The sequence below is a fragment of the Canis aureus genome, chromosome 10 (assembly GCF_053574225.1).
Source record: "Canis aureus isolate CA01 chromosome 10, VMU_Caureus_v.1.0, whole genome shotgun sequence".
Taxonomy (NCBI): domain Eukaryota; kingdom Metazoa; phylum Chordata; class Mammalia; order Carnivora; family Canidae; genus Canis; species Canis aureus.
The window spans coordinates 54,547,956-54,573,065 of NC_135620.1; the positions used below are offsets into that span (position 1 = coordinate 54,547,956).

General features: G+C 40.9%; 1 protein-coding gene across 4 annotated transcripts in view; it reads right to left on the reverse strand.

The window, feature by feature from the left end:
- GNE (glucosamine (UDP-N-acetyl)-2-epimerase/N-acetylmannosamine kinase) overlaps window positions 1–25,110 on the reverse strand; it is a 42,903-nt gene continuing 17,793 nt past the window's right edge. For 3 of the 4 annotated variants that reach the window (XM_077912523.1, XM_077912525.1, XM_077912526.1), the window contains exons 3-12: window positions 21,635–22,086; window positions 17,847–17,999; window positions 15,494–15,706; window positions 12,125–12,212; window positions 10,983–11,193; window positions 8,307–8,436; window positions 7,736–7,957; window positions 5,747–5,929; window positions 3,115–3,231; window positions 1–2,379 (exon numbers count right to left, since the gene is read on the reverse strand). In XM_077912523.1, coding sequence (XP_077768649.1) covers window positions 2,144–2,379; window positions 3,115–3,231; window positions 5,747–5,929; window positions 7,736–7,957; window positions 8,307–8,436; window positions 10,983–11,193; window positions 12,125–12,212; window positions 15,494–15,706; window positions 17,847–17,999; window positions 21,635–22,086 — 2,005 coding nt within the window. In that variant the 3' untranslated portion in view covers window positions 1–2,143. The remainder of the gene's footprint in view (window positions 2,380–3,114; window positions 3,232–5,746; window positions 5,930–7,735; window positions 7,958–8,306; window positions 8,437–10,982; window positions 11,194–12,124; window positions 12,213–15,493; window positions 15,707–17,846; window positions 18,000–21,634; window positions 22,087–25,110) is intronic. The other variant, XM_077912524.1, reaches the window with a different exon arrangement.

Here is a 25,110-nt window from a genome sequence, read left to right on the forward strand (position 1 = left end):
TTAGGATTTCCACAAAGAAATATATTTTATTTTTTCTTTAGAATTTGGCTCAGAACAGTAACATAAAAATATTTACAATAAAATAAATTAATGTGTGATTATTTCACTATAAGTAAATAATTATGTTGGAATATATTAACCTTTCCATGAATTTAATAAAAACTAAGATTTGGTTTTAGATTTAGTACCATCCTTCCAAATATTTGGTATGAAACTTGGTAGCAATGCAACTCTGGTGTACAGAGCAGTTACAGATGTCACCAAGGAACAACGGATGCCCCTTCGGAGCATACCACCTCACCCCAGACACTGAGAGCCAAGCAGACTAGCTAGCTTCCTTCCTAGGAATCACTGTGGAATTTTTCAACAATAACCAGGACCTGAAGATTACTTCAGGGCTGGTCAAATTCTAGGAATCAACCAATCTATCTTTTCACATTAACCCACCAGGAAGGAAGGATTTCAAATGCAATATTAATTCTTTCGCTTTATTTTGTATGCTAACACCAAAACAATGGAAACCTTCAGGTTTTCCTAAAGTAATCTGAAACATGCATATGTTTTAGATCTAAAAGTACCCATAAAAAATCTGTCATTAGACCAAATACTGTATTGGCAAAATGTCTACAGCATAAAGGAATATTCGATTAAATTTATCGAGGGACAGCATCAAAGACAAATTGAGTCCATCTTATTAAAGCTGCAGGTAGTCTAAAGTAAATTAGGATATATTCACATTTTGCAAGTTTTTTATATGAGAGGCTGGGTGGCTTAGCAGAAAAGCACAGAGGGACCTGGAATCAAACCCTGTTTTTCTAAGGCTCAGTCGCCACTTGGCTTTAGGTACCATCATTTAAACACACCAAGACTTAGTTTAGGATCATATAAAATGTAAATTAGGACATCACCTCCCAGGTTTTAAGAATTTAGAATAATGTATATGAAGCACCTAGTTCAGAGCCTGGTATACAGTAGGCACTTAATAAATGATGGGTATTAGTAGTTCTCCGACATTAAAATTGATAGCAAGAACCTTGGCCTTCTTAACACCAGTGAAAGCACAGAATCTTATTTTGCCACAGTCCACATCACAGATATGGGCTCTACAAACACAGCTATTAATAGATAAAACAGGGTCATCCTCAACATTAGTATGAAAAGTTATCAAAGGGACGCCTGGTTAAGCATCTGCCTTGAGTTCAGGCCATGATCTCAGGGTTGTGGGACTGAGCCCCACATGCATCAGGCTCTCTGGTCATAGGGGAGTCTGCTTCTCTCCTTCTGCCTCTACCCCTCCACTTGTGCACGCATGTGCGCTCTATTTCTCTCAAATACATATTTTTTTAAAAAAAGAAAGAAAGAAAAGTTACTGAATGGAAAGGTATCTGTCAGTAATGAAGATCCTTTGGGGGTGGTTAATCTCCTTTCAGAGGCTGTAAGTCTTAGTGGCTTCTCAGCTGTCCTTAAGAAGATAAGGATAAGGTCACTAAGGCCACTGTCATCCAGGTCCCTAAAGTTGCTCAAGATTATGCAAGAATAATAACAAATAACATCTTAGGGCAGACATTTGGGGGTGACAGATGTGTCCAATGTCTTGATTGCAGTGATGGTTTCACAGGTATATATGGAGGTCAAAGCTCATCAAATTGTACACTTTTAAAAATACCTCAGTAACACTGGTTTTTAAAAAAAAAAGTTTACTTAAGCCTTTCACAGTGAGATTTCCTTCTGCTTCCTGATTGGATGGATCCCCTTCTACAATCTGAGTTTCGGGTCAGAGGAAGAAGGATTAATAATCTCCACTCCAGTCTGGAGCCTCCCTCCAGGCAAGGCCTGCAGGTCTAGGTCGTAAGCAGAGCCCTAAGGCATCCTCCTCTACGATGACAGCTCCTTTGGCACAGAAGATTGTGACTGATACTTACAGGGTTTGAGCTAAAATGAACCCAGAAAGAGCAGCAGCCACGAAAATGGGGTTAGGAAAGGTGACTTTGGAAGAGGAGATGAAAAGCAAAAAATTAACTGCCAAAGTCACCTGCCAAATACCAAATTTAAATACCAAATCTGATTTTTAAGAAATGCTCGTCTAAAAGCCTGATTCCACAAAGCAGCTCTGAGTCTCGGTCCACGTCCACACCTGGGAGGCCTAGCAGATCCTGCGAGTTGTGTAGTCCAGAACCATGCTGGCGGCACCCAGCAGGGCAGGATCCACCAAATCTGAAACCACCACATCCACATCCTGAACCGAAGACAAGGCTTGCTGGCGGATGACGTCCTTGACGATGTGGATGTAGTGACTGGCTAGGACGCCAGACAGGATCACAAGGGAAGGATTTATAGTGTGGAGGATGTTCACAACCCCAAGACCCAGAGCTGTTCCAGCTACAAGAAAACAAAAATGAAAGTAAGTCTCGGGAGAGCCAAATCAAAAACGCCAGAGGGAGTGCCTGGGTGGATCAGTGGTTTAAGAGTCTGCCTTTGACTCAGCTTTGGACTCCTGGCTCAGGGGGGGAATGTACTTCTCTCTCTCTCCCTCCCTCCCTCCCTACTTGTACTCTCTCTCCCTCCCCTCCCTGCCTGTACTCTCTCTCAAATAAATAAAATCTTTAAAACACCACCACCACCACCACATCAGAGGATGGTGGAGTCAGTAGCCCAGAACAGAAGGCAGTACTTGTAAAGCTATTCATGATTTGTTCTTACTATGAGAAAATGATGTTATAGTTTGAAATTTAAAAAGCTAGGTATGCTATATACTATGCCATAGGTTCTCAACTATATATAAAAAAAATTGGAAGACTGGAAGGAAATGTTAATAGTTCATCTGTGTATGGTAAACATGAAGTGATACTTTTTTTAATCTCCTATATTTCTTTAGATTTCCTATAAAATGAATAAGTAGTTTATTTGTAGTTATAAAACAAAACAAAATCTGTTAATAAAGGCAATGCTGCCAAATACCTTGAATGCCATTCCCTTTTTCTCTCTCAGAAAGCAGGAAAAACACCTCTGAACACATTCTGGAGTGCTGATCCCCAGGGCAGCTGGGTATGTGTGGGATCCCTGGGCAGTCTGAGGGCTACCCTGTGGCACAGCTGCCTGGAGTCACATGCTCACCTGTTCTCAAGATGCTCTGGGCCTTCACGTTGCCAAGTTTCGCAGCTTGGATGAGATGGACTGCACTCACGGCCTCGTCTTTTGGCACGGACATCCCTTCCACCAAGAGCAGGTCTTCTGTTTGAGCAGAGGTGAGAAGCAGTGGTCATTAGCCAGTTGTGGCAGCCCCACAGGGGGCCAAGCTTCGAAGTCTGCCCGCAAGCAGCAGGCCCCCAAGTGGGAAGACAGTGTTTTCTTTTCACATTTGCAAAGCTTATCATTCACAAATGTCCACATACAGGACTCCAGAGGCCACTGCTGCCTTTTTGCTGCCTAGGTTACACATCACCCAGAACTTCCCCAACTGGAAAATCCTCAACTCGGATCTGAGCCTCCTATCCAGCCCTCTAGCCTCCTTACTTCTCACTTCCACATGAAACAGAAACTTCTAGGTATTTATCTCCTTTCTTTATCCAACCAAGATGCATGTCACATCACTTGCGAAGGCCCCATATTCTACGGCAGCGCCTAAAGAACCGACATGGCCAGGGGTTCAGTTGCCAACTCGGTCACTACCAGCTGCACAACCCCATCTGTGTCACATCACCTCTATACTCTCTTCTCTACAAAACACACTCTGGCAGGATTGTTTAAGGAACTAAATGAGATAATGGACGTAAAGAACTTAGTTAAATGCTGGCCAGAGTCAGCGCTCAGTGAAGTCTATTATCTGTAGTCCTGGTCTTTTCTGCCCCTCACCACCCCTCATCAGCCCAGGTCAGACCTCCTCCTCATCTGCTATCACACTTGGGCTCTGACGAGAGAAAATCCCAACTGTGCAGGTTGCTACCTAGCCCGGCCAGCTCTCTCCCCTTCCTCCTCAGGGCTCTCCTCAGCTTCCAACCTCAGACCTTTTACTCTGCTCCCACCACCAGGAGAGCTCCGAACTGCCCACCTCTCTGAAAAAGGGTGCCACAGGGCAGGGGTTCCCTGACTTTTCTGCCCCCATCTAAACACATGCCTGTATTTGCACACCTTCCCTCCTCCTCTCCCTCTCTCAGACAACCCAGGTGCTGCAGCTCATTTCCTCTCCCTGCTCAGGGACTTTCCGGGGACTCCACAACCTCCACACTCTCAAGGCACTTCTTCCCTTTTACTCTGTGGTCAGGCTTCTGCTCCCCCTATTTGAATGTGCTCTCTCTTAAGATAAGTTTTTTTCCCCCAGGAGGACAAAAACTGGTTCTTCAGGAAAAAAAAATTAAAAAGCCTACTCTTTTTTATACATATAGTTACATAAACACAAACAGATAAACAGTAGATCTGTGGTACATGTTGCGGCAGGGGGAGGATTAGGGAAAAAAAAAAATGTCCAAACAGGCTCCTAAGGGAGGCTAATGATAACAATGAAATTGAAGAACAAAGTTTGCAGGGTTTCAAATGATGTCCCCATGGCCAAAGCCATTGAACTTTTCTGATTTACTTATTAACAGCCCTTGACATTCCCAACTACTCTCTCCTTGAAACACTCTCCCTCTGGCTGCTGTGAGTTTACCCTTTCCCAGTTTTCCTTTCTGCCCATTAAATGCTGCTTTGCCGGATTCTACCCTGACACCTGCCTCACTCCAAGTCTCATTCAGAGGTTTAACTGCCACACCTCAGGGCTGATGATTCCCAAATCCCCACCTCCAACCCATTCATCTCTCCTGAGCGCCAGACCCCCACAGCCAGCTACCCTCTACACATCTCCACCCAAAGTCCCACAGGCACCGAGCCATCCCCTTCTGCCACAACCTGCTCCTCTTTTTATATTCCCAGCCTGTCCACCTAGAAAACTGGACATCACTCTAGAACTGTACCATCTAAAGCTACTCTATTCAACAACTATTTTTCTCCCAGAAAACAAAAAGTTACATTTTAGTAAAGAGTCTAAAATTCTGATCTGATCATGTGTTTCCCCTAGAAGTTCTCAATGGCTTCTCCATTAGCTGCTGGTCTTGGCCTACTTATTGCTATGCTCTATCCACCTTGCCTTTTATGCAACCACACTGCTTCCCAAGCTCGAAAGCGTCCCTGGCTCATCCCAACTTGTCCTGCTAATTCTGTTTACCCTCTCACAACCCCCGGACAGCACCCTAACGCTCCCTTCCCTGTATGAAGAGGGCAGGGAGGGAACACTGGTATCCTCCTTATATGCATCTATATTCCTTGGCCATCATTCTCGGTGCATTTGACAGTATATTATAATAATAGTAAATGACTCCCTCTTGTATTAGACTAGATAGAACCCATCCTGACTTTTATAACATGTCCAGAAATAACTTTAATTCAAATAGACTTTTCAGAGTTCACAACTGTAATATGTTAATCCATTTACTTCTTTGGCTAGGGGCTGAAGGAACAAAAATCAAATTGTCTCTGTTATCCTGGAGCTCAAGACCCTTGTCCATCCCCACCACTGGAGGGGAAAGTGTTAATATGGGTCAGGACTAAGGGGAATTTCAGAGCTTTGGTATGAGGAAGCACCACCTTTCCTCTGGGAAGTGAGAAGGATAAAAGTTCTAAGCCTTCAGTATCGAGCTGTTTTTGAAATCTCTACTTTGAAATACTTGTCTACCACTTAGCTATTTAATTCCTCAGGAGAAAAAAAACCAACCATCATGTAGCTTTTTTGCTTCTCTCTGCAAGGCCATTCCAGAGGCATATGCTTCAATACACCCATGACTTCCACAGGAACAGTCAGGCCCATCCAGAGACACAACAAGGTGGCCAAGTTCTGCAGCACAGAAGGAGCTTCCATGGATCAACTCGTGTTGATGGATGATCCCCCCGCCAATTCCTACAGCAAAAGATAATAATCACTGAGGTGGCTCTTCACCTCAAACAGGAAGCTGTGATATAGCAATGCCTCGTCTGTTTAGCAAAGCTTTAGAATGTAAGGTTCTTTATGCTGCCTCTTTTCCTGAATAACTGAAACTTGGCCAACACTTTACCTGGAAGTATTTTTGAGGGAAATATTTTAAGCAGATCCCTAACTCTAATGTTGCAACCCTGTGTTGCATCTACCTGGCTCTCCGTGGGGAACAGATCCACACAGGCTCAGGCTCACCTCAAACTCACACTGCCTGTCTCCTCACTGAGGCCATCTCCAATACTAATGTAAGAGCCTAGTCATCCAGTCAACAACTCTGAATGGTATTCTGTAGACTTCTTGGAAGGTTCTGGTAGATTTTAGCTCCCACTGTCCTCAAGGCAACTTGGATAATGGCTTTCCACCTACTCTGTTCTACTCTTCTCACTCTTACACTCCTACTTCTCAGGATCACCTCCAACATAAAATACCCACCCCTAAGTCCTCATCTTGGGCTCTGCTATAGGGGAAACCCAAGAAAATACCATCTTTCCAAAATACATCATACATCATCTTCTTTCTTAAACAGAGAATATAAACTATGATTTTGCCTCTTCTTAATGCCACCATGTCTAAAAATCTGTGACTCAGTGATTATGAGTATCAGTGACTCTCTTGTTTTGCAGAGTTTAGGAGTTGTTAAGGAGAAAAGCCTGAGAAGGCTCTACTTTTCAGACTTATCCTGCCATCAGTTACTTCCTGTGGCACCTACTCTTCAACTCCACCCCTCTTAATTTGCAAACTATCTCAGACAGGAAATCTAGGAAATGATATCCAAGCTTGCTAAAACTGTGTCTGAGACTAAGAGAAGGACCTGAGCTCCTAGAGGTGGTGGTGTAATGTAGAGTTTAAGGGCACACAAGTTTTGAGATTAGCTATATCTGGGATCAAATGGTGGCTCAACCACCTACCAGCAGAGCCTATTTCCTCATTCCAAAACTAAACTAGGACATCAGCAAAAATGGCAGAGCAGGCAATTCCAAAATTCCATCCCTCCACTAAAGCAATGAATAAACTGGCAAAAACTGTCAGAACCAATTTTTTTTTGCAATTTTGGAAACTAACAGGTTTGTTAGTTAGCAATCAAGAAAGCTTAATCAAGGGAGAAAAAAAAAAAAGAAACGCTGAATTTTAATAAGCGAACTTTCTGGTATTTTCTGGTCCCACCGCCCGCTCCCAATCTTGGTGGCCTCAAACCAGCCCACATTCTCAGCAAAGATGGCAGTATGGAGGGAGCAAGACTATTTTCAAAACACTGTGGTTGTTTGTTCTGACCAACTTGGCAGCTCCTAGAGGACCAGCTCAAAGGGCTTCTTATGTCATCTACCTCAGAACTTGAGGGGGCTACCCCTGGGGGTGTTTGTCACAGACATTTAAAGGAAAAATATATTCATTAGTCTCCACTGCCTAGCATAAGAGCTGAGAGTTAAGGCAAATATGATACTAACCAAAAAGACTGGGTGGAGAAGCTAGGAACGAGCAGCTTTGGGGAGTAAGGGCTCTGAACGGATCAGACAAGTTCCTGAGAATGTGAGGTCCACATGCATGCCCAGGGCAGGGCACATGCTGGGCAAAGCCTGAAAGGGCCTTCTGCCCTCCCATGGGGCTCCCCTTCTGGCTCTACTCAAGCAGGAGGTTAACACTAGAGTGGACTTACACGCTGCCTGGCTGACGCTGAGGTGCGCCCCAACACACGGTCTAGCTCCTGAAGCAACCTCCTCATCCTCCCCTCACCTGTGCCTGTGATAAGTGTCACAAAGTTTTCCAGGCCCTTTCCTTGGCCAAATTTCCTTTCCGCCAGGGCAGCACAATTGCCATCATTGTCCACCCACACGGGGAGATGCAAGGTGTCAGACAGCGGGGTCCGGAGGTCCACGGAGTTCCATTCTTGAATCAGTTTGGTTGAATGCAGCACGACTCCTTCCCGGGGATTTACACGGCCACCCGTAGAAATACCTGAGCTCCACCACACACACAAGGGAAATAATTCTCACACACAATCTTCGAAAAGTCTGCCAACTCCCTGGGTTTCAAACACAAATTAACTCACCCAAGATCTCCTAGGACAAATATTACCAAAGATTGCAAGGAAATGTCAGGCAATTCTGAGCTAAACCTGTAGCTCCCCACCAATGTACCCGTAATGATTACTGGTATTTCAGAAAGACCTCATCCGTGAGGCCCACATATAGGACCTGGAGCCACATACAAAGGGCAGTGACCTTATGGTCAGTCATGCAACAGAACTCAGTCAATTCTGTATATCAAAAAGAACATTTCTTGAATATGCAATTCACAATCTCACCTACTCCCAAAATTCTGCAGTTGAGTTTTACAGCTTCTGCTGCAGCTTCTACACACATCTGTAGGATTAAATTAATCCTCTCTTCATAGGTTTTAGGATTGAACTGAGTATACTTCTTAACAATTTCACCCTAAAACAGAAAGAAAGAAAACAAGCCCTGTCTCATTGATCTTATTACCCAAGGAGCATCCCATGAATCTTCTGACCCTCTTCACAATAAATCAGACTTTGCTATATAGGACAGAGAGTACTGTAGATTTAAATGACTGCTCAGGGGATCCCTGGGAAGCCATTCCGGCATATGGCTAACTGAAGCAGTGGCAACTCCACAGCAAACCACAGGGGCCCCTGTCAAGCATAAAGTGAATGTTAGCTAATCTCAATCTTCATTAAAAGGTCATAGTTTATTCTTTTGGGATGACAAAATTTCCTTGCTTAAAAAACTAAGGCAACTAAATAAATATCCTAAGGAGGTAAGCTTTAATCACCTCCCATAACTGAAGCCAATAATAGCACAGTTCTATGATGTTTAAATTACTGCGCTTTGTGATGTTTTATTTATTTATTTATTCATTCATTCATTCATTCATTCATTCATGAGAGACAGAGGGAGAGAGAGAGAGAGAGAGAGAGAGGCAGAGACACAGGCAGAGGGAGAAGCAGGCTCCATGCAGGGAGCCCGACGCGGGACTCCAGGATCATACCGTGGGCTGAAGGCAGCGCCAAACCACCGAGCCACTGGGTCTGCCCTGTGATATGTTTTAATACCAGTCAAGGAGAGTCTCCTAAAGTATTCTTTTTGTAAAATTTTTCTTTGCTATTCTCATTTATGCATTATTTTGGGTAAACTTCAGAAAAGCATTATCAAACTTTTATTTTATTTATTTTATAAAGATTTTACTTATTTATTCATGAGAGAGAGGCAGAGGCATAGGCAGAGGGAGAAGCAGCTCCATGCAGGGAGCGGGATGCGGGACTCAATCCCGGGACTCCAGGATCACGCCCTGAGCTAAAGGCAAATCACTCAACCACTGAGCCACCCAGGTGTCCCATCATTGTCAAACTTTTAAAAATCCCATTAAAATGTTGGCTAGAATTATGTTAAACTTATAATTCAATTTGGAAAGTGCTGACATTTAAAAAAATACTCAGCACTCCCATTCAGGATATTTTTCAAGCCTTTACAGAGTTTTTTGGTTTAGAGAATTCTTATAATTTTTCTGGTTGTTCTGAATATGCTCCTTTTCCATTCTTTTATTAATGGATTTTACCCATTTACAAGGGTAAATTAGCTGTGTCTAATGACTGTCATTAAAAACAAAGTTAGGGGCGCCTGGGTGGCTCAGGTAAGTGTCTGACTCCTGATCTTGGCTCAGGTCTTACTTCTCATAGTCGTGAGTTTGAGTCCTAAGGTGGGCTCCACACTGGATGTGGCGCCTACTTAAGAGAAATAAACAAGCAAGCAAACAAACCTAAAGTTACACCTCTCAATGTCCCCATGCAGCAGAATCACCTGGGCTTTGAACAAATATTGATGCCTTGGACGCCCTGCCCAGAGATTCAAATTAGTCTAGGGTGGGACCCAGGTATCTATATATTTTTTTAAAGCTTTAGGTAATGCTAATGTGCAGTCAGGTTGACAAATGCTCGCTTATAGGAAAACTCAAAAATCTTTGCCTAAAATTTCATGTAAGTAGAAAGTTATTGGTATATATTTATCATAACATCTAGCTATTTTACTCAGATTTCTTACTAATTCTGCAAGCTTGTTTATTCATACTGGCTATAATATGTTTTGTTTTACTCTGTGTACAATCTCCACTTGTGCTGTTTGTTCCTTGCTTTTACGCCCTTCATAACTTCCAGAATTATGTGCAATAATGTTGCAGAAAACCTCTTTCTTCCTGATTTGAATAGTGTTTCTAGAATTTGACCACTACAAAGGGTTCTGGCTACTGATAGATCATCTCTTGGTTAAGAAAATCTTCTATCAATGCTTTTTAAAGAGTATTTACAAAGGAAACCATTAGCTTTTCTTGAGAAAATTGTTTTGTTTTGCTTTATTTGACCTAAACAACTTTATTTTTGAAATCCTTGCCACTTCTCATGGACTCCTAAAATTTTATATATCTACAATATTTCGAGCAATGGTTTTTCTGCTAGGTTTATTCTTAAGTCATCAGGGATCATTTTAACACAAACAATTTATGTTTTTATGAAGGCTCTCTCAGTTTCCATCAACACTGTGCTGATCTTCTGGTTAAGGAACTGAAGGAATGCTGCACTCAACTAAAACCACGTTCTAGAGAAGGTGCAATTCCCTTCACCATTTGTGGATACCCTCCCCGGGGGTAGCGACAGTAATCAGCATGATCTGCGCTGTTACAAAGTATAGAATTCCAGGTCTCCTGAATGGCAAGAGCCCTCTCTGGTTACCTAAGGGGTCTTCCACTGTCAATTCAAGTCTACTAACTAGGATTCCTGGAGAATTTTTCTTTTAAGTGTTAATGCTTAGTAAAATAGACAAACATTGTAATGGATCCAAAAGTCAATACTGTGAGCAAATGATTACAATCTCATTTGTAGGTATATTCCTAGTCCTACCTTCCAATCACACTTAAAAAAAAATCAATTATTTATATGGGATATGAAGTTATGACTTAGGAACTAAATTACCTTCATGCTGACTATTGCAACTCGGAGGTTTGTCCCACCGAGATCAACAGCCAGGGCGCTTAGAGTTTCAAGAATATGGTCAATATCTTGAGAGATATTCTCCTTCACAGGAGGAAAGCAGAATTTCTTTTGTAGTGGCTCTTGAAGATCAATAGATTTGAGAAACTTCAAAATCCTCGGAACAGCATTTCCATCCCCATATATCTTTGAACTGCAGTAACAAAAAAGTCAATTAAATTAAATGCTTCTTTCATACATGTTAAATGATACAGAGAACATGGTACTAATAGAAACTGAGACTTCAGGTAATAAAGTTGTGCTTCATTTTCAAATAACAACATCTGATATCTCCAGCAACATAGTAACTAAGTACATGCACATTACCAATGGAATGTCTGATTCCACTGCTGATTGAAATACAACTATTTCCAGCCTGAGATACCGTTAACAAATATGTCTATCATGAAGGAAAAATTATCTTTGTTAAGCCAATTTCAGAACATAATTTGGGACAAATTTATTTACTTATTGCTTTTTTAGTCTTTACATTTATCAGGAAAAATATTTTCAGAATTCAAACATTCACATATAGGAAAATCTCATTAATTGAAATAGAAAGGAAAGCAGTCTAAATTACAATGCTGCACTAGACTGTTTTTAAAGAAAATAATTTATTTTCTACTATTTACAAAAAGTCAGAGTAGGCTAAAGAAGTATTTCCTGGTAGAAGCGCTATATTAATTAACTGAGACACATAACTTATCCTCCATTTGAACCCTTGGTAGAATAAGAGGGGTTATATTAGCAAGCCCTGTCTCATTGGCAGCTAGGGGGCCCGTAGGGATGTAGAATGAAAGCTCTGTTAAAATGACTGAGGACTGGGTGGCTTAGCAGTTAAGCGTCTGCCTTCGGCTCAGGGCATGATCCGGGAGTCCCAGGATCGAGTCCTACATCAGGCTCCCTGCATGGAGCCTGCTTCTCCCTCTGCCTGTGTCTGTGTCTCTGTCTCTCTCTCTCTCTCCCCCTCTCTGTGTGTCTCATGAATATATAAAATCTTTTAAAATAAAGAAAGATCACAGCTTTAAAATGGTACCCAAGGCAGCTCCCTTTTAAATCAATAGATTTGAAGGGTATATACTCACCAAGGGTATTGTTTACCAAACTGAAGGTGCAGTGCTTGCAGTATTTTGTCTTGGGTATCAGCATCCCGGACATGAAGGACATTCTCCCCTAGGTGAACCCAGTGACACATTACAATGATTTGGAAGTGGAAATGTCCAAAGAATAAAGAAATTAGCAATGTGTTGTGCTGTGTTCATAATTAGGCCTGAAACTCAGAAGACTTCAAATGAGTCTTCTTAAAGAACAACTTTTCTCCTTTATAGCTTTTAAACCTCTCAGCAAGATTTCCATGTATCAAGTACTTAAGAACACTAGGGTCCTTTATTCCCAAAGACAATATATCAAGTTCTTGTGGATTTAGCAAAATAAATGACATGCATGAATCTAGCACCCATTTACCCCTCCCACTTCATCTAGTCATCTAGTGTGTTCACTCTTTTATCCACCCTGACTTCCATCTACTCTGCCAGCTGTTTATCAGCTGCCCAGGTGAGGCTGGTCAGTCTATCAGCCAGTCAGCTATTCACTTTGTCTCCATATACTTTCTGACCAATATGGAGTAAATACAGTGAAAATAGCCATATGTTTCAATAGACCTGGCTAAGAAGAGACGAGCAGAAGAATGGTAGCTAGAGAGGTGTGGGGTCATTGTTTCTAGAATGTGAGAGGCCAAGGCATGTTTCAATGATGAGAAGGCTGAAGATCATGGCAGAGAAAGGATGCCCCTCAGGCCCCAGAGAAGGCAGGAATGGTGGGGATTGAGAACACGATCAAGAAGGCAGAGCAGCGGGCAGGACAGAGAGAGGCCATGCCCTCCAAAATAAATAGACAAGAAGAAAAGGATGAATGGGCATGTGTTTATATAAGTATGGTGATGGAATATACAAGACTGCCTTTAACAACAAAAACCTGCTGCAAGCCCAGCATTCAATTCTCTGTTCACATCATCCCTGAACTCCGAGCAATGTTCCATACCATCTCCTTGAATCACTTTTTTTCCCCTCGGCTTTAATGCTATCACCCTCCTGGGTTTCCTCTGACCCCACTGGCAGTCCTTTCCAGTCTTCCTTCTGGCCCCTTCCTCCTCACCAGAACTCTAAATGAGGAAGGGCTCCATCTCCAGGGTTGGTCCTGGGCTCCATTCTCTTCTCTATTTATGTCATCTCTGGGCAATCTCATGTAGTCCCTTCGTTTTAAAGGACATCTCTGGCAGAGTACACCATTATCCTTTCTCTGTACTAGTATCAGAATTTTTAGCTGAGTATCTGATAATCCAGCTAAAGACTATATTCTTCAGCTTCCCCTACAGTTATATATGATCCTGTGACTATGTTCTGACAGGATATGTGAAGAAATACTAGCAATTTCCAGCTTATTCTTTTAAAAGGAAGGACACTTTCCCCTCTCTTCCTGCCCCATGACTAAAATGTGGACTTGACAGCAAGAATTGGATCATCCATCAAGAAGACAGACACTAATTTTCTGATGACCAGAGAGCTAAACCAATGAGAAACAAAGAAAATCTAGCTTGCTTAGGCACTATTATTTTGGGTCTCTCTGTTACAGTACACGAACTAATAATATCTTAAACTAAACACTATCCATATGCCAATCACTCTCAAATTTCTATCTCCAACTCTGACTCTCCCTAGAACTATCTAGCTGCTTGCCTGCCATGTCCACTTTGGTATCTAACAGGCATCTCAGATTTAACATGGCCATTAGAGAACTCTTAATTCCACCCTTCCCAAATGTGTTCCTCCTGCAGTATCCTCTGTGTCAGAAAAGAGTACCCCTACTGCTCAATCCAAAAATCTAAAATTTTTTTCCTTTCACTGCTCACATCCAAGCAGCAGCAAGTACTCTAATAAACCCCAAATCTAACTTTTGTCCATCTCTGTTATTCCAGGTACTCTAAACCACTATCATCTCTCATATCAACTGAAATAATCTCTTGGTCTCCCTGATTCCACTCCTGTCCCACCACATTCTACTTTCCATAGAGCAGCAGAGTGATCTTTCCAAAATGCAAGTCACATCGTGTCCTCTTCCCATAAATGGCTTCCCACGATTCTTAAAAATAAACCCCAGATTATTTACCCTGGCTTACAAATGTCTGCCTCCTTCTCTAACATCATCTTGTATCACTCTTTCTCTTGCCCATCACCTATAGCTACATTAGCCCTTCTGTTTCTCAAATACATCAGGCTTGTTCCCACCTTGGGGTCTTCACACTGGCTGTTCCTTCTGCTTCTCCTCGATCCTCACATAGATTGTTATTCAGGTCTCAGCTGAAGTGTCATCTCCTCAAGAAGGCTTTCCCTTATGCCCTCTAATGTATCCCATCATATTATCTTGAGTTACAGCCTGCACAGCACACAGAAAGTCTGATACTTTTCTTTTTTTTTTTTTTTTTTAGTTTATCATCTATCTCCCCTCCCACTAGAATAAAGTTACATGAGACCTCAGCCCTGGTTAGTCTAGTATACTGCCAAAATTGCAGTGTCTACACATAGTAGGTGCTTATTAAATACTTTCTTAATGAATGAAGTTGAGAGAATTTCCATTCAATGGTATTGTCAATGGTGAAGTAGGGAACAAGTATGTTGTGAATGAAAGGGAAGAAGATCTAAGGATAGCAGAAAATAGGGTAGCAATTATGAACAGAGAAAGAGCAAAGATGGAGTTAACTTCTTTGATTCTAGTCCAGTTTTTTGTTCAAAAGTACATACACTTTTCCATTAGCTACAGAAATATATTTGCATGGATACTATTAGAACTTGGACTAAATTTTAAGAATAAGATCTAGCTCAGTTAGCAAATTCATTAATAATAATCCTTCTTACACTTTAGTTATTAAGGGGACATCTTGTTTAGAATTTCTATGCTCTAAAGTACTCATTAAAGGCATTCTACTGTACCCACAAATGAAAGATTAGCATTCATATAACACATTCAATCATTGTATCTTAAACACAGCCATCAAGGACCATAATCAGCTAAGAAACTCTTAGCTCTGACATTAGAGACAATAAAAATGTTAAGTGGAGCTCTAAAAAAATTTGTGCTATTTATAGATTTTAGGCCACAAATGGTCATTAACCTCATTCATGCACTTGTTCATAAAAATACATGCCAGCACTGATACATGCAAGCCTTGTAATAATTCAAATATATGATTTTTTAAAAGTCACAGATGCATGAAGGGGAGCCCATATTTAATGCCTCCCTCCTCACACTTTCCTAGTTTCTGCCTAATAAGGGAGGCATAGCTGCTAATCCGATTGATCAGACAGCAGGACGGTGATCACACTGTGTTCACCATAGGGCAGGAGCCACTGATTCCATATATATTTCTAGTCAACTGAGACACAAACTGAGGTAAATACCTGTTTCTCTTCCAATCTGACGTGTTCCTAGATTGATCACAGGTGTTCCAAAAGCTCCAACCTCTCGTACTCCACAGCTGCTGTTCCCAATCATACAACCTGCATGAGCAACCAACTGTATAAACTGGTCAAATGGGACATGTTTAACTGCACGGAAATTGGGATGATGCTCGATGCCTTTCTTCCGCATCACTCGAACCATCTCTTTGCTCCCTGTGAAAATGAAAAGAACCACCTGTTAAATGGTTTATGAGATAAAGAAACCATTTTCATTGGCAAATAAGCCCCACTTAAATCACCCTATAAAAATTCACAATGGTTATGAGGGAGATAGTAATTTTAATTACTGATCTTTCCAGGAATGATGAATATCTAAAATGGCTGGTTAGCCCTCTGCTTCAACTCATCTAGGCACTTTAAACAGCAGCAGTTGGGATTTTTCAAACAGCACTCAGTAAAGTAAATACCTTTTATTAATGCCCCAATAAAAGCTTTACCTTAAACAGCAATTTAGAGGTTCAAGACAGGCCAAGAGTCTCTCTCTCTCTTAGGATGGGAGTTACTAAACTGAAAGGTCTAGGGCTCCACACACCAAGCTGATCAGTGAGCCTCTGTATCAGCTCTGCTCATGCCTTAACAAGAGCTCAACAGGATACCACTCCCACTTGGGTCTAAGCTCCAAGAAAATACATGTAGATTCTGATACACTATAGCTGATATTTTATTTCAATTGCATGATTTTTAAAAATTTTACAGCTGTAAGGGGGGAAGCAATATTTAAGGCCTCTCTGCTTGCCTCTACTCTTGCCTAGTGACCACCTAGAAGAAAGACAAGGTTGCTAATCAAGACTGGTTAGACAGTAGGACAGAGACCACAGACTACACCATGTTACCACACTGTTCACCAGTGGGTAGGAGTTACTGACTTAAGAGAAGCTGGGCATGCTCTTCTCTCTTTTTAACCTTTCTCTATGAGGCAAGATAGGTAACAGACTTGGGGTAAACCTCCTTACAGCAGGCCTAGCCGCCTCCCTCTACGCCCAGTTCTGTCAAAGTATGCCAAGTCATCAACTATAATTATTGTAGTATCTGGTATACCAGAAGATGCTACTATTCCAAGATTCAGATTTGGGCTCAAAGAAGGCTTTCTCTGGCCTTAACCCTAAACCAGACACTCCTCCTATTCTCCAACATTGGGGAATTCGGCCCTACACCACATAATGATAAAGGAATGCCATGATTCTTATTTCCCTATTGCTCCTTATATGTATTTTATCAAAAGCCCTGTGAGGAGGAAACATGAGTAGCAGACATGATTTAGATATTCCTGGGACCCTTTGCTTTTCTAGGGTCTAATTCTCTGACCTCTCTAATTCTAAAGTGTATACAATCAGGAAAGTGGTCTTAAAATGGAGTATCACTGACAATGAATATTGAATGAGAGACCTATAACTACATTACCAAATGTTTACAGAAAATTGAAAAGATTAATATCAATATTAAAGTTTTTGAAATAATAGCATATTACCTGGATGGAACCTGGGTTGGGAGTTCTTAATTTCTTTTTTCCAACTAATATCCTACTTTCTTTCCCCTAAAAGATTATTCAAGAGACACTAAGAGAGGGATACTTTCAGAGTAAGATGGTGACATCTTGGTATTGCAGAGAAGGGTCCTACCTCCTTCTTCAAAAAATGCCTAAAAGCTCAGCAATGAGTGGTGTCAGCTAAACCAGTCATTGAAAACTCTGCAGTGTCAGGCCCTGCTCTGCATTTCTCATTTCTATTTCATCTTCCCATTAACCTGCTGAAGGTCTCACCAGCACCAAAGGCTACTACTAGCATCTACCAGTAGGCAGTCAACCAGGTCAGGCTTGAGGATGAATTGGTTGGGGACTCCAGCTCTCAACTGCCTATGCTCAAGACTAAGGCATAGCTAATATAAATAAGTTAGAGAACAAGAAATAACAATAGTGGCTGTTTTGCAGCACTCACTAAAATCACGACTTTCCTAGAAACACCCTTTGACCTTCTACCATTAGTATCCTTTAGCTACTGCATTTTCTCATTGGTGGAAACTGGAGAGAAGAGACTAAATTTGGAAATACAGGGAGATTGAAGATATTTTTTGTAGTATTTCTTTCCTCTTCAGTTTCTAATAAACTTGGAAAAAAAAAAAAATCACAAACTTCAATCTACTACAACAACTTGGTGATACCCTAACAATTAGAATGCATTTCAAACTATAATGGCTTCAATGACAAGATAAGCAAGATAGGAGGGGCAGTCAAAAGAAGACATAATAGAAACATAAAAATCAGAAAAGTAGGTGGCATAACTTCATTTTCAATTACCTGCGTCAATGTTTGGAAACAGAACTAGAGTCCGCTTGTTAAATGAGATAAGTGCATCCAATGTTAATTCAAACATTTTTATGGAATGCTTAATGTCAGTGGTCACAGGGTGTTGTAGCGCAACAATGTAATCTTTAGATTTTACATCATCACCTGTTTAAAGAAAATCAAACCACACTGCTTCATTAGTTAAGAATCTTAAAAAGGAAGAAGCAGATTCTAAAAAGCAAGACCCCAAAGTCTGTGCTTAAAAATTCTAAGGAAAAAAAGTTTGTCACATTCCAGGCAGAGTATCTGAATATAGGATCAAACGGTAAAAACTTACAGGAACAAGTCCAAGAATCCAGCAAAGTTAACATTTTACAAAGGCACTTGCTACCATAGTCACTAGAATGTGTGCTTTAAAATCCAAAATATTTCAAACCATTAGAAAAATGTAAATCTTCCCCATTTCTAACCAGTGTTCCTAATGAATTATCAGCAATATTAATGAACTGATGAAGCTCAAGATTACTTTACTGCATAGCTAACATAACTAAGAGAACAAGAAATAACAGTAATACCTATTTCCCTGCAGTGCATAGGATCCTTACCTTCCTGGAGACACCCTTCCATCTTCTAAGGTTTATGTCTCTTGGGTACTGCATTTTCTCATTGGTGGGGACTGGAAGGAAGAGGCTAAACATGAAGCCTCTTGCTCCTCAATGTGCAACTTCTGACATCACCTGCTTTGTCTCACCCAGCCCTTATATACAGCCCTTTCCATTAAGGTATCAAACTTTTGTTTCATGTTGTAAAGTTCTCTATTTACTGTGATATTTCTTTCATTATTAGGAATTTAAGTCTTTTTAACTTTTCTTTTTTTTTTTTTAGAGAGGGAGGGGAAGAGGGAAATCTTAAGCAGACTCCATGCCCAGTGCAGAGCCATACACAGGGCTCAATCTCAAGACCATGACTTAAGCTGAAATCAAGAGTCAGACACTTAACCAAGTGAGCCACTCAGGTGCCCCAAGTCTTTTTTCATTTTGCTAATATTTCTACTACAACTGTTATTTATTCATGTTCTGATGATAAGCTACATTCTAAACGGCCTACCTAACCCCATTCTTCCTATAAGCAGAATGATACCATCAAAAGTTGCAGGTGGAGAAGCAGTTACACGTTTTGTACAAAACATTATTACTTGAACTCACTGTCGTCTTTTCCACTGTCTTAAGAAAAAAAATCTAGTTTTGCTATTTTGTCATCCTTCTTTTCATAAAGAGACTGCTGAAATGGTTCCAAATAGAACCGTAAGCCCCACAAGTACAATCTTGCCACATTTTGCTTTCTAAGGGTTATTTTCTATTCATTACAAGTTTTCCAGAAATACAAAGTTTTCAGAATCTGTCTAGAGCAAACAGTACAATCAAAATGGAAGAGTGTTTACTTAGAAGCATACAAAAAGGAGGGGCACCTGAGTGGTTCAGTTAAGTGTCTGCCTTCAGCGCAGGTCATGATCCCGGAGTCCTGGGATAGAGCCCCACATCAGGCTCTCTGTTCAGTGGGGAGTCTGCTTCTCCCTCTCCCTCTGGCCTTCCCACCCCCAGCTCATGCTCTCTCTCTCAAATAAATAAGTAAAACCTTTTTTTTTTTTTAAGCATACAAAAAGGAGTCTGAAGTGACAGAATTTGTTCCATTGGCATTATCTAGACAGACTCCTTGATAACTAGTATCTGTCCAAGGGTAAGATACACATAGAATGGATTAACTCAGTAGGAAAGCCCTATTCCCTCTCCTATCCTGATGTGCTCTAGGTTAAAAATATACACAATCACAAGGCACTTGGGTGGCTGGGTCAGTTGAGCTCTTTATTTTGTCTCAAGTCATGATCTCATGGGTTGTGGGATCAAGCCCCACAGTGGGCTCCGCACCCAGTGGGCAGTCTGCTTGAGGACTGTCTCCCTCTGCCCCTCCCCCCACTTGCTAAAAAAAATACATATACACAATCACTAAATCAATTTTTTTTTAAGATTTTGTTTATTTATTCATAAGAGACACACACACAGAGAGAGAGAAGCAGAGACACAGGCAGAGGGAGAAGCAGGCTCCCTGCAGGGAGCCTGATGTGGGACTCCATCCCAGGACCCCAGGATCACACCTCGGACTGAAGGCAGGTGCTAAACCGCTGAGCCACCCAGGGATCCCCCAATTTTTTTTTAAGTAGGCTCCACACCCAGTGTGGAGTCCAACACAGGGCTTGAACTCACAACTCTGAGATCAAGGTGCCCCACTAAGTCAATTTCCTATTCATTAATTTCACTATACTATAAATCTACCTCTTAAAAAAGTACTAAGCGTCTAACTAGAAGACTGGTCTTGATTTGCCCTCTAGATAGTACTCTCACTATAAATTAACCAGTTGAGGGATCCCTGGGTGGCGCAGTGGCTTAGCGCCTGCCTTTGGCCCAGGGCGCGATCCTGGAGACCCGGGATCGAATCCCACGTCGGGTTCCCGGTGCATGGAGCCTGCTTCTCCCTCTGCCTGTGTCTCTGCCTCTCTCCGTCTCTCTCTATCATAAATACATAAAAATTAAAAAAAAATAAAATAAAATAAAATAAAAATAAATTAACCAGTTGACATTCTGTTTATAAAACTATTTTCTTTGTCTCTTATTAAAAAAAAAGGAATTTCCAGTAAGCTAGATCATTGATCAGTGAAGATATCAGAACTTAAGGCTATTTGCAGGGATACTCCCAATGGTACAACTATGACTTTTGTTTTAATTATAATCAATATCGCTATATTAATAAATACTTACAGCTTACTGCTTTTAACATTATCTGAGTATTCCAACAATCTCATATGAAAGACATTAAAATTAAAAATAGTTCTTTCAGGGATGCCTGGGTGGCACACTCAGTTAAGCATCCAACTCTTGGTTTCAGCTCAGGTCATGATCTCAAAATCATGGGATCAAGCTCTGCATCAGGCTCTGTGCTCAGCATGGAGTCTGCTTGGGATTCTCTCTTCCTTACCCTCTGCCCCTTGCCCCTCCCCCACCTTGCCCTCTCTATCAAATAAATAAATCTTCTTTAAAAAAAGTCTTTTAGGGATCCCTGGGTGGCGCAGTGGTTTGGCGCCTGCCTTTGGCCCAGGGCGCGATCCTGGAGACCTGGGATCGAATCCCACGTCGGGCTCCCGGTGCATGGAGCCTGCTTCTCCCTCCGCCTGTGTCTCTGCCTCTCTCTCTCTCTCTCTCTCTCTCTCTCTCTCTTGTGTGTGACTATCATAAATAAATTAAAAAAAAAAAAAGTCTTTTATATTGCACTAAAAAACAAAATACAGGAAAACAAAAACCAAAACACCTATAACTCTACTTGCCAGGAGTAAATACTATAAATGATTTGGCATACATACTTCCTAACCTTTTCATTATAATTTTATTAAAATGGCATATTATACATATAATTTTATAGCTTGTTTCTCCCCCATTTTTTGTTATATCAGAATCTGTCCTTGTAACTAAATACTCATCCATAGCATAATTAATGGCTTAAAATTATTCCATTCTATAAATTATAGCACAGATTGAAAAAATTCAATCTGCATTAAGACTATTCCACAGAAAAAGTGAGTCTCAGAGACGTGAAGTCATACCATAGGGGGAGATCTATGAACTAAAACTTTAGCCTTCTGAATTCTGATGGAATATTCTATCTATGGAATATTCTATAGTTTCTAAAAAACTGAAACATACACAAACTGAAAAAAACAACCATTAGACTAAATAAAGTTTGATACATACCTAACCACATCCGAATGATGCTCATGTAGTCTTTGTTCTTGGCAGAGAGAAGTTTGTCATAGGAAGGGCAGCCTGCCAGAAGGATGCGATCATGGTCCTCACACATGGATATCAGGTGTTGCTCTGCACTTCGGGTGCAGCACACATGATAATGAGCCAGTTTTGTGATGGCATGTCTGATAGAATCATCAATGGTCCCACTGACTTCCCCACCTTCAATGTGAAGGATTCGGATATTCATCAAGGCAGCAGATGTAGCCAGAGCCAGGGCATCAAATCTGTCTCCATGAACAATCATGATATCAGGCTTCAAACGATTAAGGACATCTGGTAGCTTTACTAGGGCCAAGCCTACTGATTCTACCATGGCTGCCTCATCTTCCCCTCTCACAATTGTGTGTAGCCTGGTATTAATATCAAAGTCATCTTGTTCAATCATGCGGTATGTGTTCCTAAAGCAGAAGAGAAATAAAGATGTGAGAGCCTGTTCTTCAACATAGGGCCATAAAAGCATATGAAAAACACAGTCTAATGTCAACCCTGAAGGGAAAAATATTTTATAAAATTTGCTTGTTAAAATAGACAAACTGAAGTATAACTTAGACACAAAAACTAAAAAGCACAAATCATAAATGTACAGATCACCTGATTCTTTTACATGAATACATGTAAAGAATACATTCTTTTTGGGGATCCCTGGGTGGCTCAGCAGTTTAGCGCCTGCCTTCGGCCCTGGGCGGGATCCTGGAGTCCCGGGATTGAGTCCCATGTCAGGCTGCCTGCATGGAGCCTGCTTCTCCCTCTGCCTGTGTCTCCGCCTCTCTCTCTCTGTACTCTCATGAATAAATAAATAAAATCTTTAAAAAAAAAAAAAAAAAAAAGAATACATTCTTTTACATGAATCTGTGGCCACCATCCAGATCAAGTAATAAAGACATCCAGCACCTGCAAAGTCTCACTAGTGCCCAGGTCAATCCAGATAAACACCTGAAGGAGAATTTTTTTTTATTAAAACAGAGACCAAAGTTTTGGAGATTGACTTTCTCTTTTTATAAATTTTTTTTAAAAGACATATGCTACCTAATAAAAAAAGTTACCTATAAAAGCAAAATGCATTTTTTAACAAAAAAAAAAAATAGGGAATCAGGATACCTGATATGTCACTATACTATGAATTTCTGAGTGATGGAAATGATCTTCTGAATTTGTACTGTAACATTAATGCAACATAATTCTGAGTGGGGTGCAAATGTAGGTTTTACAGCATCAAATTGGCTATAAAGGCGTGCCTGGTGGCTCAGTCAGTTAAGCAGCCAGCTGCTGGCTTTGGCTCAGGTCAAAATCGGAGTCCTGGAATAGAGAGCCCAGAGTCTGGCTCCCCACTCAGCAGAAGTTTGCTCCCTCTCTCTCTGCCCCTCCCCCTGAACTCTCTCAAATTAAAAAAAAAAAAAATTTTTTAATGACAAAATTGGCTATGAAATGCAATTTCAAGTCTGTTTCATGCTTCAATAATAATTTTGAAACCTACACTCAGTATTATCAGTGTAAATGATGTTGATTTTTTTCTAGCCATTTTATGTATATCTTAACATGGTTGAGAACACAATTTTATAATGTTTAATCCATTTCATACAATATTTTCCCAGATCATGAAAGATTCTTTACATACATCATTCTACATCCTATGGATGTTCTAGTAGTCATTTTATAGATTTCTTGGTATTTTCCCAAAACTACCATGTTGTCTCTGAACAGACAATCTTTGCGACTTTTTGTCTATTTCTTGCTCTACTGCACTGCCTGTTATGTCTAGCACAAGCTGAAGAGAAGTGGTGAAAGCAAAAATCCTTACCTTGCTTGCTATCTCAGGGGGGAAGCTTACTTTTTGTGTTAGTTACAGGTTTTTTCACTGCTGGCCTTTATCAGATTGTGGAATTTTCCTTCTATTCAAAGCCGGCTATGAGTTTTTATCATAACTGATTTAATTTTGTCAAATGGTTTTTGACAACTGTTGAGATGTTAAAATATAACACTGATTCTCAAATGTTATATATCCATCTTGATTTCCTGAGATAAATCCACTTAGTCATGATGTATTATGTTTTTTATATTGCTGGATGTGACTTATTGTTTTTAATTTTATGTCTATGTTTATAAGGGATACTAGTCTGGACTTTTTTCTTACATCTTTGTCAGGTTTTATTATCATGATTTTTTTTTTTTTTTTTTTTAGATTTTATTTATTTGAGAGAGCAAGCACAAGCAGCAGTGGGGTAGGGGCAGAGGGAAAAGCAGACTCCCCACTGAGCAGGGGGCTCAATACAAGGCTCCTTCCCAGGACCCCTGGACCACAACCCGAGCCAAAAGCAGACGCTTAACCAAGCCACCTAGGTGCCCCAAGATTATGCCAACTTTATATAATAATCTGGGAAAATTCCTTGCTCTTCTTTCTAAAAGAGTTTATGTAGGATTGAAGTTATTTCCAAACAAAGGGGGAAAAAGACAAACCAAGAAGCAGACTTTTTTTTTTTTATCAAGATCCTTGATATTTTTTAAGATTTATTTATCTTAGGGGCACCTGGATGGCTCAGTTGGATAAGCATCTGCCTTCGGCACTACTTGAGGTCCCAGGATCCCGGAATTAAGCCTCTCATTCGGCTCCCTGCTCAGTGGGGAGCCTGCCTCTCCATCTCCCCATTTGTGCTCTCTCTCGCTATCTGTCTCCTCAAATAAATAAAATCTTAAAAAAATATATTTTAGAGTGTGAGAAATGAGAGAGAGCAGGGAGGAGGGGTAGCAGGAGAGGGAGAGAGAAACAAGCAGACTCCACAAAGAGTGTAGAGCCCAACGCGGACTCGATCCCCCAACCCTGAGATCATGACCTGAGGTCACAACCTTAATTCTTAATTTCAGCTCAGGGAGAGAAGCAGAGACACAGGCAGAGGGAGAAGCAGGCTCCATGCAGGGAGCCCGATATGGGACTCAATCCCCAGTCTCCAGGATCACACCCTGGGCTGAAGGCGGCACTAAACCGCTGAGCCATCCAAGCTGCCCTCTTTTTAAGTTTTTAAGTTTATTTCATGTATAGTTAACATACAGTGTTATATTAGTTTCACATGCACAAAATAGTGATTCAACAATACATTATTCAGTGCTTGTTATGGTTAAGTGTACTCTTTAGTCCCCTGATCTATTTCACCCCCATCCCTCCCCCACTCCCCTCTGATAACTATCAGTCTCTGCAGTTAAGAGTCTGCTTCTTGGGGCACCTGGATGGCACAGTTGATTAAGCATCTCACTCTTTGTTTTGGCTCAGGTTGATCCTGGAGACCCTGGATTGAGTCCCATGTCAGGCTCTCTGTATGGAGCCTGCTTCTCCCTCTGCCTGTATCTCTGCCTCTCTCTCTCTCTCTCTCTCTCTGTGTCTCTCATGAATAAATAAATAAAAATAAAATCTTTAAAAAAAACTTAAAAAG